The sequence below is a fragment of the Mya arenaria genome, chromosome 6 (genome assembly GCF_026914265.1).
Source record: "Mya arenaria isolate MELC-2E11 chromosome 6, ASM2691426v1".
NCBI lineage: Eukaryota > Metazoa > Mollusca > Bivalvia > Myida > Myidae > Mya > Mya arenaria.
Genome location: NC_069127.1, coordinates 11,838,427 through 11,861,053, shown reverse-complemented (window position 1 = coordinate 11,861,053; position 22,627 = coordinate 11,838,427). Strand labels below are relative to the sequence as shown.

At 35.2% G+C, this 22,627-nt stretch overlaps 2 protein-coding genes across 5 annotated transcripts in view; one reads left to right on the top strand and one right to left on the bottom strand.

Annotated features, from left to right (window-relative positions):
* The window catches only part of LOC128237287 (mitogen-activated protein kinase kinase kinase 4-like), a 55,520-nt gene extending 48,835 nt beyond the window's left edge, over nt 1-6,685 (top strand). For all 4 annotated transcript variants that reach the window (XM_052952666.1, XM_052952664.1, XM_052952665.1 and 1 more), the window contains one exon: nt 532-6,685. In XM_052952666.1, coding sequence (XP_052808626.1) covers nt 532-582 — 51 coding nt within the window. In that variant the 3' untranslated portion in view covers nt 583-6,685. The remainder of the gene's footprint in view (nt 1-531) is intronic.
* A 4,057-nt stretch (nt 6,686-10,742) lies between these two features.
* On the bottom strand, nt 10,743-20,835 carry LOC128239426 (ubiquitin-conjugating enzyme E2 J1-like). Its single transcript, XM_052956048.1, has 7 exons — nt 20,702-20,835; nt 16,260-16,333; nt 15,619-15,750; nt 14,568-14,652; nt 14,151-14,256; nt 13,826-13,946; nt 10,743-13,528 (listed from the first exon to the last, which is right to left on the bottom strand). Exons 1-7 carry the CDS (start codon nt 20,730-20,732, stop codon nt 12,776-12,778), a joined length of 1,302 nt encoding a protein of 433 aa, XP_052812008.1. The 5' UTR covers nt 20,733-20,835; the 3' UTR covers nt 10,743-12,775.
* Nucleotides 20,836-22,627: the final 1,792 nt, after the last annotated feature.

Sequence of the window (22,627 nt, the reverse complement as noted above, 5' to 3'; positions counted from 1 at the left end):
TGGTATTTATGATTTTGGTTGTAATAATTATCGCCTTTATCAAGAAAATTATTTCTTCCTAAACCTGCCAGAGGTCACAAGAGGTCGACCAGTTCTTGCAAAATGAACGCAAATTTTATCGTACAGGAAATCAAGTGCAAATATAAACATTTAGACTTAATCATATTTAGCCTATCATCATAATTATTTAATGAATAAACATACTGTATATGCAGGAAGATAAGAGACATACTAGTCTAGCTGACTGAGGGAGATGCCTTCTGTGTTTAAATGCAGTGATCAGTGTATTTGTTTTCAGTTTTAAGCATTGATTGCATAGGCATATGTCGAAATGGTCTTAGGGTTAGATATGTTGGAAATTTGTTCTTGATGAAGATTTGAGCAGGAATAGAATTGTGTGCGTAATAAACATTTTTAGTTCTCATTTATTGAAAGTGGTTGGTTTTAAATAGTTTTTTGCCTCTATGAACCTTGTACTTTAGAAGCTAAAATAACAAAACATTACCAATTTTCTGTTATTTTTCATTGCAGATCTATGACCCAGAGGCCGATGAGGAGGGTGCCAGTGAGGGGCATGGGTAGCAGGCAACACACAGTCTGAAATGGGATATTGTTGTGATAGTATATTGACATGATGTTAATCCTCCAGGGCTGTTCATATTGTTGTCATGTTATATATCCTGACATGTGATATTGAGGCTCATGCAATTATATGCGTGACATGGACATGATGTTCACCCCTTCACAGGGTCATTAAGGTGATAGATAGTTACGACATGCTTCTCGCCCCTTGTGTGCAGGAGATATCCACAGAGTTGTGATAGTAGGACCATGTGATTGCCGTATGATTGCCAATGGACTGGTCCAAAATTGAATTAAGTTAGTGTGATCTTGTAGTTTTTTAACAGATGACAGATTTTTATTTTCATGACTGTTTAAAGTTGTGAAATAGATATTCAGATGAATTGTTGAGGAAAAGTGCAACGCTTCTTTCTATTTATTATGAAGTTGAAATTTATTAATAACTTATGATTTTATCTGCATTATTAACTGTTATTACTCTAGAATGTGTTGTATGTTGCTATTATGGTTGTATTTCCTGGAATGCTTGTTTCCTTCTCAATCATGTTTATTGTTAGACATACACAGTTCTGAAGGTTAGGAGTCATCATTCGGTTACCGCAACATTTAAATGGAATTGAGACTGAATGATTTTCATTTCATCATTTCAACTGCTTGCCATTTTCTGTATGGCTTCTTTGTAAAAAAAGTGGGCCCAGCTGAAGACGGATGTAAATCCTTCTATTTTTATATGGACTTAAGTCTGTCTTGCCTGGAGGCCTCAAATTTTGCAAACAGGTGTAAGAAATAATTTTATAAATCCACTTATTGGTGCATGGGAGGTTTTAGATATTGTGTGACAGTTGCCTCTTTATGATGTGTGCATCTGTCTCACATTGTCTATGCTTTCATGGTGGTCTTCAAATACTTATTCGTATCAACTTCTGACTTTGCAAAGCTAGTACATGCACATGTATTTTAACTTCTGCCATGTCAAGAAAACACACTTATTACTTTAATGTTCATATCCAGAAACTGTTTATAATTCAAACTCAAGAAATTGTTTTCAATTTCAAATTTTCTTCTTCAATGGAAAGAAAAAGTCCTCATGTACATGTTTTTAGAATCTCAAATCAATGCAAGTTTCTATTTTCCATAAGAATGATATTATTAGAAAACACTTAAGACAGTATGTTTAGAAAGGTTTTACATATTATATTGGGTTTTATGTACACTTTATTTTTTTCTGAATTCTTACATCCAATATTTTATTTAAAAAAAACCAGATGAAGTATTTGACACATTTACATGTAGGTAATTTTGACGTTGCCAAGCGCTCAGGACCCGGTTTCAATAAAGAACTATAGTTGTATCATAAATCATACATCTGTATAAAGATCCCAAATGTTATGCACATTGATTGGATGCTTTTAACTTTTTGTTCAGTTTTAAACCTGGCAAATGTTTGCTTCATGAAACAAAACTATTACATATAATTTCAATTTACTACTAAAATAGACTACGATCTTTATTGAAATGGCCTCCGGAACTATATTGATTTTATCACTTATATTTTTTTTCATTTAATAATTAAATGGCTAGTTAACCTTTCATAGTCGGTGATTATTTGTAATGCATGTGGTGATCATTGTTATAGTTTGTTTTAATGAAATGTGATAAGTTACTTAATTTTTTTCATCAAATGATTGCTATTCTTGTGATAAGAACTACATCTATACCTGGTATTTGTCTGTTAAGGGTGAAACAGTTCGTAGAACTGAATACATGTATTAGTTGGAATTTATCAGAGATCAAGCCATGGCAATAATGGTAAACCATGAAATTATTTTTTTATAAATTATGTATTTAAATTTTTATGTTGAAAATTGTTGATGTTATTATGGATTTGTTATTGTACATGGATGTTGAAATTAGTTTTAATACCCGGTACATGAACATATAGTTTTAATTTCTAAGGTATATGTTTTGGTTTTTGAATTTAGTAACCATGCTGGCATAGATTTATCTTGCTGACACAACTAAAGCCTTCAGCGTTTCCTACAGGAGTGACCAAGGTCACAGTATTTTGTGTCTCAAAAGGGCACAGCAGTAAAATGTCACTTTCCTAAATGGACACCCTGGCATATCTGACTTGCAAAGGACTCCTTCGACCGGGTGTACATCCCAGTCTTGAAGAAACACTGGCCTATTCTTACCCTACCTCTATACCTGAAATCACCTTGGTGACTGGTGTTTCTATGAGCTCTTTAGGTAAGGATAGTGGATATCAGAGAATGTACTTAGTCTTGGAAAACTTTGTTGTGATATATCTACCTGCCTAAATGCATATTGAAGTTAGGGCATTTTAAGAATTCTACGAGCTTAAATGCTGATGGAAATTAGGGGATTTTAACAAATTTACATGCCTGAAGACTTTGAAAAATTCGGGCTTTTTAATAAATCTTCATGCCTAAATGCTTATGGAAATTATTGCATTTGATTAAATCTACCTGCCTATGAGCACATTCAAATAAAGTAATTATCATCAAACTTCAACATGGTGTCAAAATCGTTGCTCTTCATTTTCTTTACAAATACTTATATTGCCTTTGCCTTTCCTAAAGAGTAAAACCGATGATTATCTTGCCTTAACTGCTTGGCCATCATTCATTGCAGAGGCATTGGCAAGCATCTAATCTCGAATACTCTTGTCAAATTGGTAATTCATCCAATTCCAGCACTTTTCATAGGAATTGCAAACTTGATCAGTGGCCTTTTTTCATCAAGATTGATATAGTTGGTTTTGTGCCCTAGAGACTCGCAACAGTCCAGAACTACTGTTGAAAATCTCACTTAGGAACGAAACCACTCCTGGGATTCTGAATGAAACAGCCCCATGGTTATTCTTGATCACATAGATGCCCCAGAAATGAATTTCAGTCCTAAAGTATAAACCAGTCCAAATACACCTTCAAGAGACTTGCTCATGTTTTTGGACCATTTTTATTTAATGGTAATGCATCTGAAACAGTAATATTAGAATTATTTTACTCTTTGATACCGAAATTGCCGAAAAAATAAGATGTATGAAAAATAATATTTTGGTTTTAGTTGGAGAGTAAATTCAGGTCATGTAAAAAAAGTCATCTTAACCACCAGGTCACAAGGACTAATACTTCAGTTTATGGATATTTTGACCTTTTAAGAATACATTGAAAACATCCCATGATAATGTCAATCGACCAATCACGCTACAAGGAATCACTAAATCCTGTTACTAACGCTTTTTTAAATTGTGGTCTTTAAAGATACCGGTAATGTTTGAGCTTATATCAACATTTGCTAAAGAGTTCCAGCTGTGGGTATCTTATTTTAACACTCCTAATGACTTGCCATACTTTTTCGTCATAAAAAACTGCATTTGACAAAACATGAGTGAGTCCCTTTAACATCAGTGATGAATTTGTTTAGTCATGATGCTTGTGCATGATTTTTTACTTTCAATGGCTGAGATGCCATGTACTATGTACTGTACATGTATTTTCACATGGTGCACAGTGTTTTTGAGGACATACAAAGTTTTCATGGCCAGTATTGTAAACACCCAACATTCCACTCACTATGTATGTATACGAGGATCAAGAACTTTCAGTTTCGTTTAAATTTCATTGATTTGCAGAATATCAAAATTATGCATGCTTTTTTAAGTTTCACGATTTTTTTAATTAAAAAAGGAATATCCTTATATGTTACGACTTTCCGAGAAGCCACGTTCACTTTCTGATAAGTTGCACATTATATTTTTTAACCTCAATTGTAATGTATGCCTGCTTGTTATTACATTTAAAGATGCACTCGTACTCGTAAATACAACTGATTAATTTGCTGAAAAAGGATGAATAAATATTGAAAACAATGGTTCTTATGAAGCATACCATGTTTAATTTGAAAAAAAGGTGTAGAAAACACGGTATTTCTATCTTCTGAGACGATAGTTTATCACTGTAAATCTTTTAAGACCCACCAGTCATATAATATTTGTACGTTTTCAGCTATTAAATACACGGTTACAAACTTGTTAACAGTGATTAAGTAAGAAGTGAAAGGTTTATCACTCAAAACTTATGTTTGTAATACATGTGCATGTATTGATTTTAAATAGGAGTATCCATGTAAGCAATTAATTGCTGTCTATTTTGGTTTAATTTCGACTGGACTATTGTGAATTTCTGTTCAATTGAATCATGTAGTATTTGACAAGTTGAAATGTCCCCATTTCTGATATTGCTATCTATTTGTGTTCACTAGATCAACTTGGAACATGACATTGCCTTGTATTATGGCTCAAGAGGACGTCAGCTCACTGTTTTACATACACGCTTTTGAAAGCGATGTAGATGTCCATAAATCATCAAGGGGTTTAACTCCTGAAAAAAATATAGCCAGACTGATTTGCGCTCTGCAATAAGTGTATTGACAATCTATATATTTGTCTGAAGTTTTCATGTGAATAACTGACAGAAATGTTTTTGTGTTGAGACTGTTATTTAATTCTTTGCCTGCTACTGACTTACACTTTCCCTCATTGGCAACTCCAAGGCTAGGACTGGGACTCGACTTTCTGTTTACAAGTAAAGTAGAAATAAACACTCATATTTTGGCAACTGCCTGAGTCAAGATGCTGGTATCTTTTTCTTTTTGATGTGCATAAATTTAAATAAGCAGTTCTATATGTTACTTTTTTAATAATGATTTTAGTTCAATTACTAGTATAAATGTCAATTTTACTATTTTGTTTGTATTGGCAGCCTCCTGACACCAATGTCACAAAAAATCTTGAGTCTCTTTGAACAGGACTAGGCTGAGCTCACTTTTTATCCCCCGCCTATGAAATAGGGAGGAGGATATTGAAATGGCGTTGTCCGTCCTTCCGTCTTTCCTTCTGTCCGTCCTTCCTTCCGTCCGTCACCTGCGTTTTCTCAGTAACTAGCCGGTATAATTTCATGAAACTTAAAATAAATATGAACCACTATATTGGAATGATGCCCGTCCAAAAAAAAATTTGATTGGTCAATTGTCCTTGGAGTTATTGCCCTTGAATTTTTGAAAAATGCACATTCACAGCCATTTCTCAGTCACTAGCTGGCAGAATTTCATGAAACTTAAAATAAATATGCATTACTATACTGGGATGATGCCTGTTCATTTTTTTTTGGATTGGTCAATTGTACTTGGAGTTATTGCCCTTGATTTTTTGAAAAACTCTCATTTACAGCCATTTCTCAGTAACTAGTTGGTAGAAATTCTTGAAACTTGAAATAAATATGAACCAACATACTGCGATGATGCCTGTTTATTTATATTTTGGATTGTGTAATTTCTATATGAGTTACTTGCCCTTGATTTATTAAAAGATCCATGTTTGCAGCCTTTTCTATGCAACTAGCTGGTAGAATTTCATGACACTTGGAATAAATTAGAACCAACATACTGTGATGATGCCTGTCTATTTTTCTTTTGGATTGGTCAATTTTCCTTAGAGTTATTGCCCTTGATTTATTAAAAAATCATTGTTTGCAGTCGTTTCTCAGTAAAACCAATGTGCTTATCTTATTCTTTCTGAGATTTTTTTTAACCTTCAAGCACAAACAAGCCATCAAGGACAAACAAGCCATCGTTGGCGGGGGATATCTTTTCACTGAAAATGCTTGTTTTGTTATCGTATAATTTGTGTAATATAAACATTCTTCATAGTTTTTATACTGTATGAGATAATTGTCTTCATAATAATCACGATAAACTAATTTTCATTAAATTATATTAAGACTAAGTAAGGAATTGAATTGCTTACTTGAAGGGCTTACAAACTTTTGAGAAATTGGGGCCTGTTCTGCAATATGTTATTATATTTTTGATCAATTCAGTATGGTTGTCTCCAGGTTGTAGGAGAAAAATGCATACGCTATTTATCAATATTAATTAAGTTGTAAATGTGTAGGGATGACTGCTGTTTAAGTGTTTGTGATATGAATGTGATCATGTCTTGTTGTTTGAATGTTATCATGTTATTGTTAAAGTATAAAATAATTTATTCTCAAAGAATAAAATCACAGTAAGAAACCATTGACATGTTTCTTGTTTCTCATTGTGTGGTATACATATTATTACACAGTTGGTAACATACTAAATGTTAAAGGTCACAGATTATAAGTATATTCTTAAAAGTGTTGAGTTTATGTGCCTTTAAACTGCCTGTATGTTAAACACGAGATCCTGAGGCAGAGCAATATACATAATATTCGTTATGACTTTATAGGCATAACGACATTTATTTTTAGGAAATAAACCGATCTATTTAAGTCCTGTAAGAATTGTTTATCTTTTCGCAGTAATACACAACTTTGTAATTTTGACGCATTGTGGTCGTTTGTTTACACTTTCTGACAGCCGGAAGTGCAATTAATTTTTATAGTTGCTTTCGAATCTGGGATCGAATGTAATTAGATATCAAGATTTAAGGCTGAAATTAGGAACTAGTCTGTCATAGCTCTTCCTTTCCGTTTTCGTCGTCTGTAGGATAGCATACAAAAATTTACAGCTTCATAAAATCGTATTAAATCGAAGTATTTTCATTGTTTTCTTCACATTATTTTAAGTTAAAATTGCACAGAGATGCCTAAGGCTTGAAGGAAAAGAAAACATCAGGTGGAAGAGGATCTGGTCGAGCGAAATTTGGAAGATGTACCAGAGAAACCTGCGGGTGAGAATGTTATTGATTTTGAGAAAATCATATTGGCCTCAAAAATTATTCTGGGGGGTGGTGAGGGCACAGATTCACCAGGTGAAAGTCAAGGTCCAGAGACCACTTTGCCAATTTCAGTTGTTCGTCTGAGTGATGACGACTTGGCTGCACATGTCCCACAGCCATTGAGGGAACAAATTCAAAAAGGAAGTTTTATCAATTTGGCTCTTCTGTTAAAGGGTTCCATTGAATTGCAAGACTATGCTAGTAGGAACATTTTGCGGCTTAATGACGCCGGGCAAATTGAGTCAAAGCCACGTGAGTGTAGGGAAAAAATCAGTAACATTGAAAAATGGACTGACGCCTTTATCATTTTTTCGGGAGGGTACAAGACTTGAAGGGGAGTTAGTGCTTCAAGACTTGAAGGGGAGTTAGTGCTACAAGACTTGAAGGGGAGTTAGTACTTCAAGTCTTGAAGGAGAGTTAGTGCTACAAGGCTTGAAGGGGAGTTAGTGCTTCAAGACTTGAAGGGGAGTTAGTGCTACAAGACTTGAAGGGGAGTTGGTGCTTCAAGACTTGAAGGGGAGTTAGTGCTACAAGACTTGAAGGGGGGGGTAGTGCTTCAAGACTTGAAGGGGAGTTAGTGCTTCAAGTCTTGAAGGGGAGTTAGTGCTACAAGACTTGAAGGGGAGTTAGTGCTTCAAGACTTGAAGGGGAGTTAGTGCTACAAGACTTGAAGGGGAGTTAGTGCTTCAAGTCTTGAAGGGGAGTTAGTGCTACAAGACTTGAAGGGGAGTTAGTGCTACAAAACTTGAAGGGGAGTTAGTGCTACAAGACTTGAAGGGGAGTTGGTGCTACAAGACTTGAAGGGGAGTTAGTGCTACAAGACTTGAAGGGGAGTTGGTGCTACAAGACTTGAAGGGGAGTTGGTGCTACAAGACTTGAAGGGGAGTTGGTGCTTCAAGACTTGAAAGGGAGTTAGTGCTTCAAGACTTGAAGGGGTGTTAGTGCTTCAAGACTTGAAGAGGAGTTAGTGCTACAAGACTTGAAGGGGAGTTAGTGCTACAAGACTTGAAGGGGAGTTAGTGCTACAAGACTTGAAGGGGAGTTAGTGCTTCAAGTCTTGAAGGGGAGTTAGTGCTACAAGACTTGAAGGGGAGTTAGTGCTACAAGACTTGAAGGGGAGTTAGTGCTACAAGACTTGAAGGGGAGTTAGTGCTACAAGACTTGAAGGGGAGTTAGTGCTACAAGACTTGAAGGGGAGTTAGTGCTTCAAGTCTTGAAGGGGAGTTAGTGCTACAAGTCTTGAAGGGGAGTTAGTGCTTCAAGTCTTGAAGGGGAGTTAGTGCTACAAGATTTGAAGGGGAGTTAGTGCTACAAGACTTGAAGGGGAGTTAGTGCTACAAGACTTGAAGGGGAGTTAGTGCTTCAAGTCTTGAAGGGGAGTTAGTGCTACAAGACTTGAAGGGGAGTTAGTGCTACAAGACTTGAAGGGGAGTTAGTGCTACAAGACTTGAAGGGGAGTTAGTGCTACAAGACTTGAAGGGGAGTTAGTGCTACAAGACTTGAAGGGGAGTTAGTGCTACAAGACTTGAAGGGGAGTTAGTGCTTCAAGTCTTGAAGGGGAGTTAGTGCTACAAGACTTGAAGGGGAGTTAGTGCTTCAAGTCTTGAAGGGGAGTTAGTGCTACAAGACTTGAAGGGGAGTTAGTGCTTCAAGTCTTGAAGGGGAGTTAGTGCTACAAGACTTGAAGGGGAGTTAGTGCTACAAGACTTGAAGGGGAGTTAGTGCTACAAGACTTGAAGGGGAGTTAGTGCTACAAGACTTGAAGGGGAGTTAGTGCTTCAAGTCTTGAAGGGGAGTTAGTGCTACAAGACTTGAAGGGGAGTTAGTGCTTCAAGTCTTGAAGGGGAGTTAGTGCTACAAGACTTGAAGGGGAGTTAGTGCTACAAGACTTGAAGGGGAGTTAGTGCTACAAGACTTGAAGGGGAGTTAGTGCTTCAAGTCTTGAAGGGGAGTTAGTGCTACAAGACTTGAAGGGGAGTTAGTGCTACAAGACTTGAAGGGGAGTTAGTGCTTCAAGTCTTGAAGGGGAGTTAGTGCTACAAGACTTGAAGGGGAGTTAGTGCTTCAAGTCTTGAAGGGGAGTTAGTGCTACAAGACTTGAAGGGGAGTTAGTGCTTCAAGTCTTGAAGGGGAGTTAGTGCTACAAGACTTGAAGGGGAGTTAGTGCTACAAGACTTGAAGGGGAGTTAGTGCTACAAGACTTGAAGGGGAGTTAGTGCTTCAAGACTTGAAGGGGAGTTAGTGCTACAAGACTTGAAGGGGAGTTAGTGCTACAAGACTTGAAGGGGAGTTAGTGCTACAAGACTTGAAGGGGAGTTAGTGCTACAAGACTTGATGGGGAGTTAGTGCTACAAGACTTGACGGGGAGTTAGTGCTACAAGACTTGAAGGGGAGTTAGTGCTACAAGACTTGACGGGGAGTTAGTGCTACAAGACTTGAAGGGAAGTTAGTGCTACAAGACTTGACGGGGAGTTAGTGCTACAAGACTTGAAGGGAAGTTAGTGCTTCAAGACTTGACGGGGAGTTAGTGCTACAAGACTTAAAGGGGAGTTAGTGCTTCAAGACTTGAAGGGGAGTTAGTGCTACAAGACTTAAAGGGGAGTTAGTGCTTCAAGACTTGAAGGGGAGTTAGTGCTACAAGACTTGAAGGGGAGTTAGGGCTTCAAGGCTTGAAGGGACTTTAGTGCTACAAGACTTGAAGGGGAGTTAGTGCTACAAGACTTGAAGGGGAGTTAGTGCTACAAGACTTGAAGGGGAGTTAGTGCTACAAGACTTGAAGGGGAGTTAGTGCTACAAGACTTGAAGGGGAGTTAGTGCTACAAGACAAGTCACAAGTTGCTGAAGCCATTACATTTAGCAGCGAATTTGTCCATGGGATACAAAATCAAATATTAGATAAGCAATGGTTACCGGTACGTAAGAACAGACAAATCCCATTTAATCTCAGAATTATTTTTTTACACCCATAATAATTGCTACCATACTTGGTAAAGATTAGATGAAGAATGGTGAAGTCAGAGTGAACAGAGTTAAATTTGACTAAGAACCATAACTCAGGAGAGACTGAAGCAAGCAGGAAGGTTATTGAAGGCATCCCAGATATTATTACCACAAAATTTACATAAACATTTGGTGGATAGGATGAAAATAAATCGTTCAATTAGAGAGCAGACAGTTTTGGTGGATGCAGCCTGATGGCTGATCACATGGTTTGTAAAAAAATGTATGTATGTAGCAGTTAAAAAAATCATGAAACTTGGTAAGAATTTGTTTATAAAATTTAGATCAACTACTTGTATGGGGTAGAAATTAGGCCATCAGGCCAAATAAAAAAAACTGTCGCTTTCAAGGTTAGCATTTAGCAAACTATGGGAAAATATGAACAACATTGTGTTAATATTAATGACTTTAATGGATTTCCTTCAACAATACATTCACATTAATGAAAACATACAACAACAACAAGCATATAAATATCCCACATTCTATATACATCTATCTACATATGTACATGTATATTGACTTGATTATAGTATTTGTAGATTTATATAATATAATAAGGCTAACAATGAAAACTCCAAGCCTTCACAGTAGGTCTTTGAGACCAAAACAATGACTGTATTATTAATAACATCATACAGGTTAAGATAACATCGTATATGTAAGATAAAGTCATATTATACATGTAAGATAATGTGACATATCTCACCTGTATGGCATTACTTATGTCTTAAGATAATGTCATACATGTAAGATAATGTCATACATGTAAGATAATGTCATACAAACAAGACAAATGGTTCGCACAGGTCTTGTATTTGATACCCACTCCTTTCAAACTACATGAATTTGTAACCACCAAGAACTCCTTAAAAAGCACTTGAATTTCAAAAAAATGTATTAAATTAGCTAACTTCCTTTTGAATTGGACAAAAAAGTGAAAGAAAAATTGAAAACAGATCAAATGTGACTATAAAAATAAATAAATTTGATAGCATTACCTTTCATAGGCCATTTGCCGAATAGGTTTATTCAGTATATTCATGCTTCATTGTGTGAGCAATTCTCATGATGTGTTATATGATCAGTGTTATGGTTAAGATGTAAAAATAAATCGTCAATAGGTCTTCTAAAAAATCAACATGAGTAAAAAGAACAAGTGTGTTCTCTCGGCTAAATGGGTTAAGTGATGCACATTACAAATCGTGGCTGAAATAATTTGAAGAAGATAAGCAAAAGTGCCTGTGTTCTGTGACAATCTTCTTGAAATTGCATCAATGGGAGAAAAATGTTCATGTTAAAAGCGAAAGAAACATAATCAAAATTGTTGTGTTAGAAGCTCTAATGGGACAAGTACAAAGCTCAAAGCTATTTTGGGAAGAAAATAATTTAAGAATAAATGTAAGTTTAAAATTTTGCCTTCAATAATTATCTGGAATCAATAACAAAATCCTTCTCCAGATAATTATGTAGGGATCTTTGACTTATTTAAAAAAAAAAAAAAAAAGAATAAAAGGAGCAAAATTAATTGATAGTAAAGTTTCATTACTTACATTTGCACAAAGGAATCACAAACACATTAGGAATTACTCTGTGTAAAAATTTGTGAATCAAATTTAATTGAATTAGTTTACATATGGACAGAAATGACACGTGTCAGTATTAATAGTAAGATGTGAATGTGAGAGACCAGACACCGTAAGTAGTATGTATAAGATGATATTGTTGAAGTGGTGTTACATAGAGTCTTCCTCTGAAAAAGGATGACACTAGACAAAATGGATTTCTTTGAACATGAAAGATTCGTATAAAGGGCAAATAGCAACATTCACAGGGAACTGAAGTAATGTCTAAAGCAAGGCAATGTAATCATTATTAAAACAACTTCCTTGTGAACTACTTTGCCCTTCGCTCCTTCAGTAACGACAAGTCTTTTGTTATGCAATTATAAACAAAAACAAACAAAAACTCTTTTCTTCATAACAAATACAAAGCATACAAACAGTAACAAAAGCTTGCAGTTTAAAAACAACTAAAGAATAAAACATTGCATGTTAAATGGTTGACTTTTCTACAATCATTACATTAACTAATTACCTTCAGGCCTTCCATTTCAAGGTATAATGGTCACAATAACGAAGTACAAGTCGTTTACCTGGTACTAATAGAACACTTGGAGCAGTGTTTAAAAACTTTTAAATGAAACTTACCTACATATACATGTACAATACACATCTACATACCAACTGAAGAAATGTATGTCAACAGAATTAAAACAAACTACCGGTATTGAAATGTTTATTTCTTGAGATGGCTTTCCCCCCATGGCTCAAAGTTCCCTATTGCTACAGTTAAAACTTGTCACTTTCTGTCTTAACGTTTTCACATCCCAAATACTTGAACACCTCAATTTAACATTGAGAACAAGTTCATCATATGCATTCTTCTTATCAAGAGCAGAATGATCACACTGATCACGAACAGTCCAAACGTGAGCAGAGCGACGTCCCCTGAACGACTGCTTGTGTAGGTCTGAGGCACATGTCTTGTGCCAAGCTCTGCAGACCTTCCTGGCAGGGAACTTGTATTCTGGACAGACTGAGTCACAGTCCTCTGTCTGAGACCTTCCTGACTTGTATTGTCTATAGTTTGGATTTCCGGTTGAGCAGGAGATGGACTAGATGGTCCCTCTGATTCACTGTTAGTGTCTTGCACACCTTCAGGGTTCTGTGTGTTATCATTAGTACTGGTTGCATTATTATCACTTCGCTGCTCTCCACTTGGAGGTGAGAAAGCTGGTGCTGGCGTCCCCTGCTGCCATGGATGCAGCCTCATTCCAGGAAAAACAGGGTGCAATATTGGGGGAGGCATGGGAGGGAAGAATGGCGACATGTAAGGCAGTGGAAACCGGGGCACCTGAGTAGCGGGGTTGGCAGGGTTACCAGTCGCTTGTGGGTGTGGAGGGAGAAATCCATGGGGTAAAGGTATTCCGAATGGAAACTGTCCCATCTGTGGGGGCAACAGGGGAGGGGAGAACTGCGGCTGTGGTGAAGCCTGGGCACCTTCCACACCTGTGGCCTCATTGCTGGAGGCCTCTTCGGTTGAAGGAGTAGAATTACCTTGTGACTGTTTTAGTGCTGCATTCTTTTCTTTCTCATCCTGAAGTAAAATAAAGTGGTACATAACGCTTATTTAAATAGAGTTGAAACATGACTTTCAGTGTCAGAAAACCCAAGACTTTATCAGTAAAACAGAAAATCATTATCATTGGTAAAAACCACAATTGTGATATTAAAATGAAACATTTTGAAAATGAGGCATTAACTAATAGCTATTGATTTGTATCATCTAACATTCATTTTTGAATCTGAATCTTTATTTCCTATCGACCAATTGAAGCCCTGTCAATGCATAAGAACCAAAATATTAGAAGCATGATCCTGAAAGCTACTCTACCTTGAAGTCTATTTGAGCAGCCAGCTCTTTTGCCTCCTCCGTGGTTTTCTTTGACTCCTCCGTCACTGGCTTCAGGATATTGTTGATGTTTCCACATGACGGGCACTTGAAGTCCTGCGACCTGCACACATCAATTACATTTTGACAATATATAAATTGCATGTGTTCCTTCCAAAAATAATTGTCATAGATGTGATTAATTCTGTGCATACTAACAGGAACTCTGATCCTTATTCATATCTACAGAATTTATCCACAATAATCAAATTTCATTTAATAGAACATGTACAGGGAAATGAAATCTAAACAGGAAACAGTCCCTTACTTCTTGGCCAGTATTTTCCTTTCATCAGGTGTGTAATCAAGGGATCCCAGAGCTCCAGCTCCGTGGGTTGGCATGAACCCTATTATAGCTAATACTGCTGTCCGCACTGAAATGGTCACTTTTAATCAATATTGGCAAATTCAAGGTACATGTGGTTTTTCTTTCAAAATTTGCTATCAAAATGTTTCTCTTACTTGATATTATCAACAACAAATAATTTACTTTCTTTATCAGTGTATTTTTCAAAAATGTTTTTAATTCTACCAATAAAAACCATAACTTCAGTAAAAAAATGAGTATATTTTTTTGTTGTATTTCAGTAATAGCTAGTGACAGATTGAATGACTATATTTATGCTGATGATAATTTTTTACAGAGTTCAAACGTATTTATATTAATGTGTGATCAGTCACCTACATGACCAAGATGGCTGCCAGGACTCCGGGTGATGACCTGATATACTCAAACATATCTTCTGGTTGATTTCAAACCGACCATTTGGCTGAAAATAAGCGTAATGTTACTAGAGGACTTATAAGTATCTACCATTGCCGAGAGTAGGGTGTTTTGAAGCAACAAGGTTTACCGAGTTTCCGCAGAACACCATGCGTGAGGTTGGGATGAACCTATCTTACACAAGCAGCTATGGAAGATGCTTTTTTTCCCACCTGAGTTAAACAAAATTAAGTAAAAATGTTTTTTTTTTGCTGGAACTCTTTTGTGCGAAGTGAAAATAAATGTGTATGGATATGTTATAATTTGTGGTTGTCATGGGTATGCTCGCAGTGATTCAGATTATTTAATAGTCAAATCAGTTTTTAAATAGTTCTGAGAAGAGTGAAGCATTATTTCTTGAAAGGTGCTTGAAAACTTTTTTATAATGACATTTGAAGCAAGAACTAATTAATAAGCATTCTAAATATAGCAACAAGACAAGGTTTCTATAATGCTACAGATAAGTCTTCAACAAGGGAGGTAGTTACAATGTGATGACAATTAAAAAGGAGATCCTTACAGGCGTTTTATCTTTGCTCGTTGGCAAGAATAGAATTTCTAGCATGGTAAAATTTTTGAATCTACTTATCTGAGGTTGGAGAAAATTTTACCTTTAAAATGTAAAAATATATAAGATAAGGAAATTCTAAATATTAATTCAAATTCTATTTCTATAAAATAAAATGTTTTTACCAAATCATAATACTACATGTATGTTACATCTTTAGATTCAAATAGTTTCTAAGTATTGAAAAATTCAGTAGGCACCTAACTTATATACTACATGTATGATTACAATAATTTACATAAAAGTTTAAATAGTTTTACCCTGAATTAAGGCGCCATGGTTTTTACCATAACATAATGGTCAAGGACAAATAACAGCTATGCCGTAGATATCCATGCTAGCATATTTTATTTATTTTCTACATTATAAACATATACTATCAAACAATTATTTCTTAAAGCCTACAGTTAGGATGATAATGCTTGGAGGTTTCATGGGGTAATCTGGAGGGAGGACAATCCTTCCGTGGTACAGTCCTCCGTCAAACTCTGAGTCAGCTGGTCCTCTGATCGTGAAGTGCCACTCAAACAGGTTATCCTGGTAAATAATACAAGATTTAAAATTTTAAAGGGATTTCACAGGTATAATAAGTGTTTTTATTTCAAAAGAAGTAATTTTCCTATTCAAATTAACATTGTGTACTTCATTTCCAGACTGCATCTAGACTGCAATGTGACCACTAACATAAATCAGTGAGCAGTATACGTTTCCTATAATAAATAACAAGTGAAATAATTGGGAAATAAAATGTTGCTAAGAGGGAGAGACAATTTTCCTGGTGTTGTTTAAGATCAGGGGAATTTTCATATGACCTCTAAATAACAAAACCAGTACTGATAACTTCCAATAAAGAGACTCAAGAAAAATCTGAGTCAGAGGAGGCACGACTCTTGCACATGTGCGTATCATCTCTGGCAAAACATGTTAAAGATTTATTTGAATATCTTTAAGTTTAACAGTCATGGACGAGGTTAAAAAATACAATAAATACAATTAATTAACCTTTTTCTTTGAAAAAGAGCCAAGCTGAAAGCATGTTGTATTACCTCAAGTGGATGGCAGGCATACTGCTCTGTGGGCTCGCTCAACTCCTGGGCTTCCTTCATCAGCCGCTTCACAGCTGTAAAAACAAAAACAAAGACTCTTGTTATTTGGAATAATAAATTGTTTAACATGCTTTTCTAATTTGTTACTAGTTTAGTATTATTTATGTTACCCTAAATCAAACATTGAATTTGATTTTTTTTCACTGGTGGAGAGGTTCCAAGTGCTTAACTCATCAGACTCTGGATGGGAGATTTGGTCTTTATCTTCACTCATTGATATAGTTATTTCCTAGGAATGGAAAATGTTTTTCAACTGATCAGCAGCCATTTAGATTATTTGGCATTTTGGCCTAAAATCTTCGGGAATATCAGGGGGCGGGCGGGTGCGTACATGTATGATGTAAGCAAACATACCCATTAACGGATGTCCCGGATTGTCAATAGACAAGATAAAGGATGGTGTATTGTATATATTTAACTACTGCACACATGCATAGCAACATACAACTGGTATCAAAGAGGCCACAGATGCAAAAGGCATGCAGAGTAAACTTAGCCTGGTTAGCATACTACAGTTCAATGTTTGACTTTCATTTCTTATATATTCGCAATATTCAGTGCCATTTAGGAGGAGATAAACAATGTTAGTGCAATACAAAAAACAAATTTTGAAATGGCAAATCCTTCACGTACAAATTGTTTTGTATCGAAAGTGGGTAGCTACTCCGACCAAGATTCCGGGTTAAAGCATATTGCTTCGATAAAAATATCGTAAAAACAAGAAATATTACCAGATAACGTTATTTTATATTAGTTCAAAATAAATATCCAACGAATAATTATGAGTTCGATGTGTTTTATTTCATTTCATACGGTCAAAACGTAATGATGTATATACAAGGGCACATGCAAAGGTGTGGTTCACAGTTTTACAAGAATCGAAACACCTCAGAGATGGCAGAGTTGTGTTTTAATGCATTTAAAGCTTGTTTTGTGCTAAATGTCTTTGCACTTACATATAGAAATATGATATAAGCCTTTATGATCTATTTCAAACATAAAATACTTCTCTAAACACAATTTCAATATTTTTCAATAAAAAATGTTTTTTGCACAAAGCCGTTTAGACGTTACCAGTAGGCGAGTAGTTCTCGGACACTTTTAGAGGTTTTATCGATAAAGTATCCTTATTTTAAAAGATATATGATATTCCAATGTTTATAACAAACTTCAGCTCTTCTTCTGTTGAAATAATGCAAAATCAAGTAAAATTAAACAACTTAAGTCCATTCTCATAGGCTCCGAATGTGGTGCTCAAAAGGGGTTAAATTTTAGTTGGACAGAAGTAGTTCTCGGACACTCCCTTAAATAATCAACAAAACCGGAAAACATGGGCTGAAGTGATTTTATTATTTAAAATATTCAAAATTGCAATTTTCAAACCAATAGGTAATATATATCTTATTATTTTTCATTAAAAACTAATCTATTTGTACATATATACATATAACATAAAGCTCATAACAAGATGTCGTAAGACAGCGCGCTTGACTACGCCGCTTTGACTTAGAATACAATAACCATGTAATAATACCAAGTTTGGTCTCTTTATGTCAAACCTAACTAAAATTATTTGATACATAAGGTGACTTTGATGCTGCCCTCCCACCAGCCCACCCAAACAATGACGCAAGTCATTCGAATAACATGATTTCCCATTATGAAAATGTGGTTAAGAATATACAAATATGCCTTTCAAAGGGAAAAAATTTGAAAAACTCAAGGGCCATAACTTGTATTTAGGCTTAAAACAGAGTTATGTTTCTTGTTGTAAGATGGTCGTAAATAATTTTGAATTTTATTAAGTGCATTTAATGAACGGTATAGTTTTTTTTATTAAAATCCCAACTTGCCCTTAACTTTTACTTGCCTAAAACTTTAACCTATGTCAATCAGGGGCCATAACTTGTATTAAGGAGATGGAGTTATGTAACCTAATTGGGTGATGGTCCTGAACAATTGTGTAAAGTATTAAGTCAATTGAATGAAGGGTATAGAAGTTATTAAACAATATCCCAACCTGCCCTTAGGTTAAAGTTCCATAGTCAATCAGGGGCCATAATTTGTATAAAAGATAATATGGAGTTATCTAACCTCATTATGTGACGGCTCTGAACATCTGTGTGAAGTATTAAGTCAATTGAATGAATGGTATTGGAGTCTTAAGTGAAAATCCCAACTTGCCCTAAAACTTTAACCTGCCCTAAAACTTTAACCTAAGTCAATCAGGGGCCATAACTTGTATTTAGGATAATATGGAGTTATGTAACCTGAACAACTGTGTGAAGTATTAAGTCAATTGAACAAAGGATATAGAAGTTATTAATAAATATTCCAACTTGCCCTAAAACTTTAACCTGAGTTCCATAGTCAATCAGGGGCCATAATCTGTGTAAAGAATAATATGCAGTTATCTAACCTCATCATGTGATGGCCCTGAACAACTGTGTGAAGTATTAAGTCAATTGAATGTAAGGTATTGGACTTATAAGTGAAAATCCCAACTTGCCCTAAAACTTTAATTGGACGCCGACGCTGGGGCGAGTTGTATAGCCCACCTATTCTTTGAATAGTAGAGCTAAAAATAAAATAAATGGTATCTTTTTTTAGCACATGTGTAATGTAAACACTCGACTTAACATGAATATTTTTGTAAATGCAGAATGTCGCCTGCGTCAAAAAAGGAAGTATACCGAACAAATCATTTAACCTTACTGTTGCTGGTATTTTAAGTTGTTCTTTTTGCACATGCGCACTACAATTGTAATTCCCAGCAGAGGAAAAATGTGTTTTGTTAACAACTGGAAACTTTTGGCCTTATAATCCTTACCTAATGAAAAGATTTGGTACCTGCTGAAACTTTTCAAACACCGGATTGATTTAAATCAGGTGATTGATATGTAACTTCCAAAATGCGGTGGGAATCGCGAGTGTCCGAGAACTACTAGTGTCCGAGAACTACTCGCCTACTGGTAGAGATTAGAATAATCCTGTATCAGGGTTTCCGCCAGGAATTTCATAAGGCATGTTGGAAGGGGAGGGTTTGGGAGGGGTGTCCCCTCCTGACGTCGATTTATTTTCGTATCCAAAATGGTGCAATTTCCTGCATTTTAAACAAGTTTACAGTTATGTTCCTATGATTTAGAAGTACCAACTCAAGTCCGATTAACATTAAACATATTTGTGAAAAGGTTTAATGGATTCTCTTCATTAATTATTGGTATTTCTCAAGTTTTCCGACGATATTTATCGACTCATGTTTCGTTTAGTGCGGGTATTATTTTTATTGACACCGTTGACGTCACAGCAAAACGTGTAAAGCACGCTGCATGCTGGAACACAAAAGAGCCCGGAGTAAAGCGACTGCTCGTGGGTGTATTCGTATTTAAAGCTGCAACAGCTAATATTTTAAAAGCCGGGTCGGCTAAATAATAACTTAAAGGGAATGTAATGTGTATTTTCAGATTTATTTATCTTTTTTCTAAATAAATTAAAAGAACGATAAAATAATCAAAGTTTAATAATAAGCAACACAAAATATAACTTTACACTAAACTAAAGACGGGAACGCGACTCAATTACATATGACGACATAGCATAACCATTGTTTATAATAACACAGATATCTTAACACGGTTCTCAATTACAATTTAATAATTGGTTAACAAACGGACTCTGGATTAAGAAACAAAATAAAACGACACATGATTTATGTTACCGAAATCAATTAACACTTATTGTTTACTTTGCGTTCATAGATGATTATAGGGATGAAGGTCGCAATTACGACAGTGGTGTTTTTCACACATTCCCATTTTGATAAAGAATAGGAGAAGTTTGGTTGATTGCACTGTTGAACCTCACCGACACGCCTTCATGCTGTCGTTGATCCTGAATGGCTGATACAAATGCCGTAATAGTCCCGACACGCCTTCTGGCCGTCAGTCAACCCTTGCAACCGTTGCAATCGCAACAAAATTGTGTATTGTCAAAACTGATGATTGTTTTGATAAGGATTGTCGCTACGCGGATTAAAGCATGTCGGCATAATTAACGCGTGTCGGTAATTAGCCTTGCCAGCGGAAGGCACGTCGGGCCCGACAAGCCATAAAGGGCTGGTGGAAACCCTGTGTATTTATAACACTTTTATTATTTTAGACTATAATACGAATAGCTATTGACCGACTACAGGCTTTTCACCATAACCGTTATCAATACAATATAATACAGTGATTCAAAACATTGTGAAAAAAACTCCCAACAGTTTAAAATTGGTTGTTTACAATTTACTTGACATCCGAATTGTCAGTCCGATAATGACCACACATCAAAAAATGTTAAATATTTGGTTCATCAGCATATATTATTAAACCGTAATGTACCTGGACTTCGCATGCTGTACATTCCTTGCATTTTCGTTAAAATTTCAAAATGTTAAACTCTTAGATGGAAATAAAATAAGTTTTTCCTCTTTCGTTTTGACGTGTCCAATCTGATACTGCACCGGTAACACTCGTCTCATGAAGTTGGGCTACGCATAACCATTACAAAAATTTCCCAAGGTGTCTTCCCCTGGCTTAAATTCAGCCATACAGTACAGAACTGAAATATTCTGTTGCATGTTTTGCCTTATGTTTTGCTTTCTCTCAAGCCCATGTGAACAACAAGTATAAATAAAACTTGAAACTTGAGATATATTCTAGTTTTACTTCATTCGTATCTTTTCAGCTATACAGTAAGCTAAATATAAAAAAATGAAATAGAATACCACTGACAGCCTAATTTAGCACATTTCGGCGCAGTATGAAATGCATACAACAAGGAAATAGAGTAATGCATACAACATAGGCAAAGAAGGGTTTTCACATTTGCATACAACATACACAAAGAAGGATGTTGAGAAACGCATACAATATAGAATAAGAACAAAAATATTGACATTGAAATATTATTGTTTAAATCAATAAGTTATTATGTTTATGAGGTTAGCCAAGTGAGAAATAGTTTATTAACTTTATATTTGAATTTTGCTTTTAAAACTAAAACATAATTGATTTGTTTTTCAAACGTTTTGTTTTGTTTGAATAGGGAAAAGATCCTTATATGAAATCATTAAAATTGGTTTAATAGCTTGAAGGAAACAAAAAGTTTATGAAAACTTTGCAATTCAATAAAATAAAGATTGTATTCATTGTGTATACTTGTAGTATATAAGTACATTTAGGAAACAGAAACATATCATGTCACACTGATTACAATACATCAGAAACTTGTAAAATAAATCTATATAAATAATTTCTCATAAGTTTAGTAAAGCACCTGGTACTTGATAAAAGACATACATGTATTTTTAAGAATTATTGTAAATTATATGTAACAATTATAAACTGTATCCGAAATGAACAACACATTTGCATAAATATATTATATAAAAAATAATGAATACAACAGAGAAGCATGTGGGATGTAAAGAGTTTACACATGATAAATGTACATTCATTTGTTTACTTTAATGAGTAATTTTTTACTTAAATATTGCATGAAAAACACAGAAATTCCTCAGTGGTTGTTGAATTATCTGAAGGTGTGTTAACACAATATTTGTTGGTCTTTACGGGTGTGGTGAATTTGACATGCAGGCGAAATTGTTGGGTCCATTTTAAAATTATATTTCCACCGTTCTTCATCCTCATCGAAAAGTGGGAGACATTATATAGTATTACGTACTAAGTAAATGTGTTCTATACAAAATATGCTTCCATATTGTTTCGTGTTAACTCTCAAACTAAAGAACCCCGTTTTCAGAATCCCGAGCTAGCTTCATTACACAGCTTATCTGATTGGACGGCTAAAAACAGACTTGTAACCAGCTGATCTAACTGAATGGATTAGGTGGCGCTCTGAGTCACGTGATACAGACTTATGAATGAAGCATAGTATCAAAGCACTAAAGGTACTGATTCCTAAACACATATGTTTCAAAGAAAGACTTTTGTTAAGTTTTTGTCATTAACAGTCAAATTAAGGTTGACCAGTAAGAAACATTTCTGAAACTGGTTCATTATAATTTCTTATGTTTTCAAGATATACAAAGCTTTCACATTTTTCTTTTTCTGGTAATGGTTCTATTTTAGGGATTTTATGAATTCAATTTGCCTCAAACTTTAATTTAAAAAAATCTTTTTTTTCCTGCTTTGGAGTCCTTGATGTTTAATTAGTAATTTTGGCGTTAATGCAGAGTAAAAAAAGTGTTTTTTAATTTCCCGGGATTTTGTGTTTTCTTTGGCGTTAAACTTAATGTCTTGTCT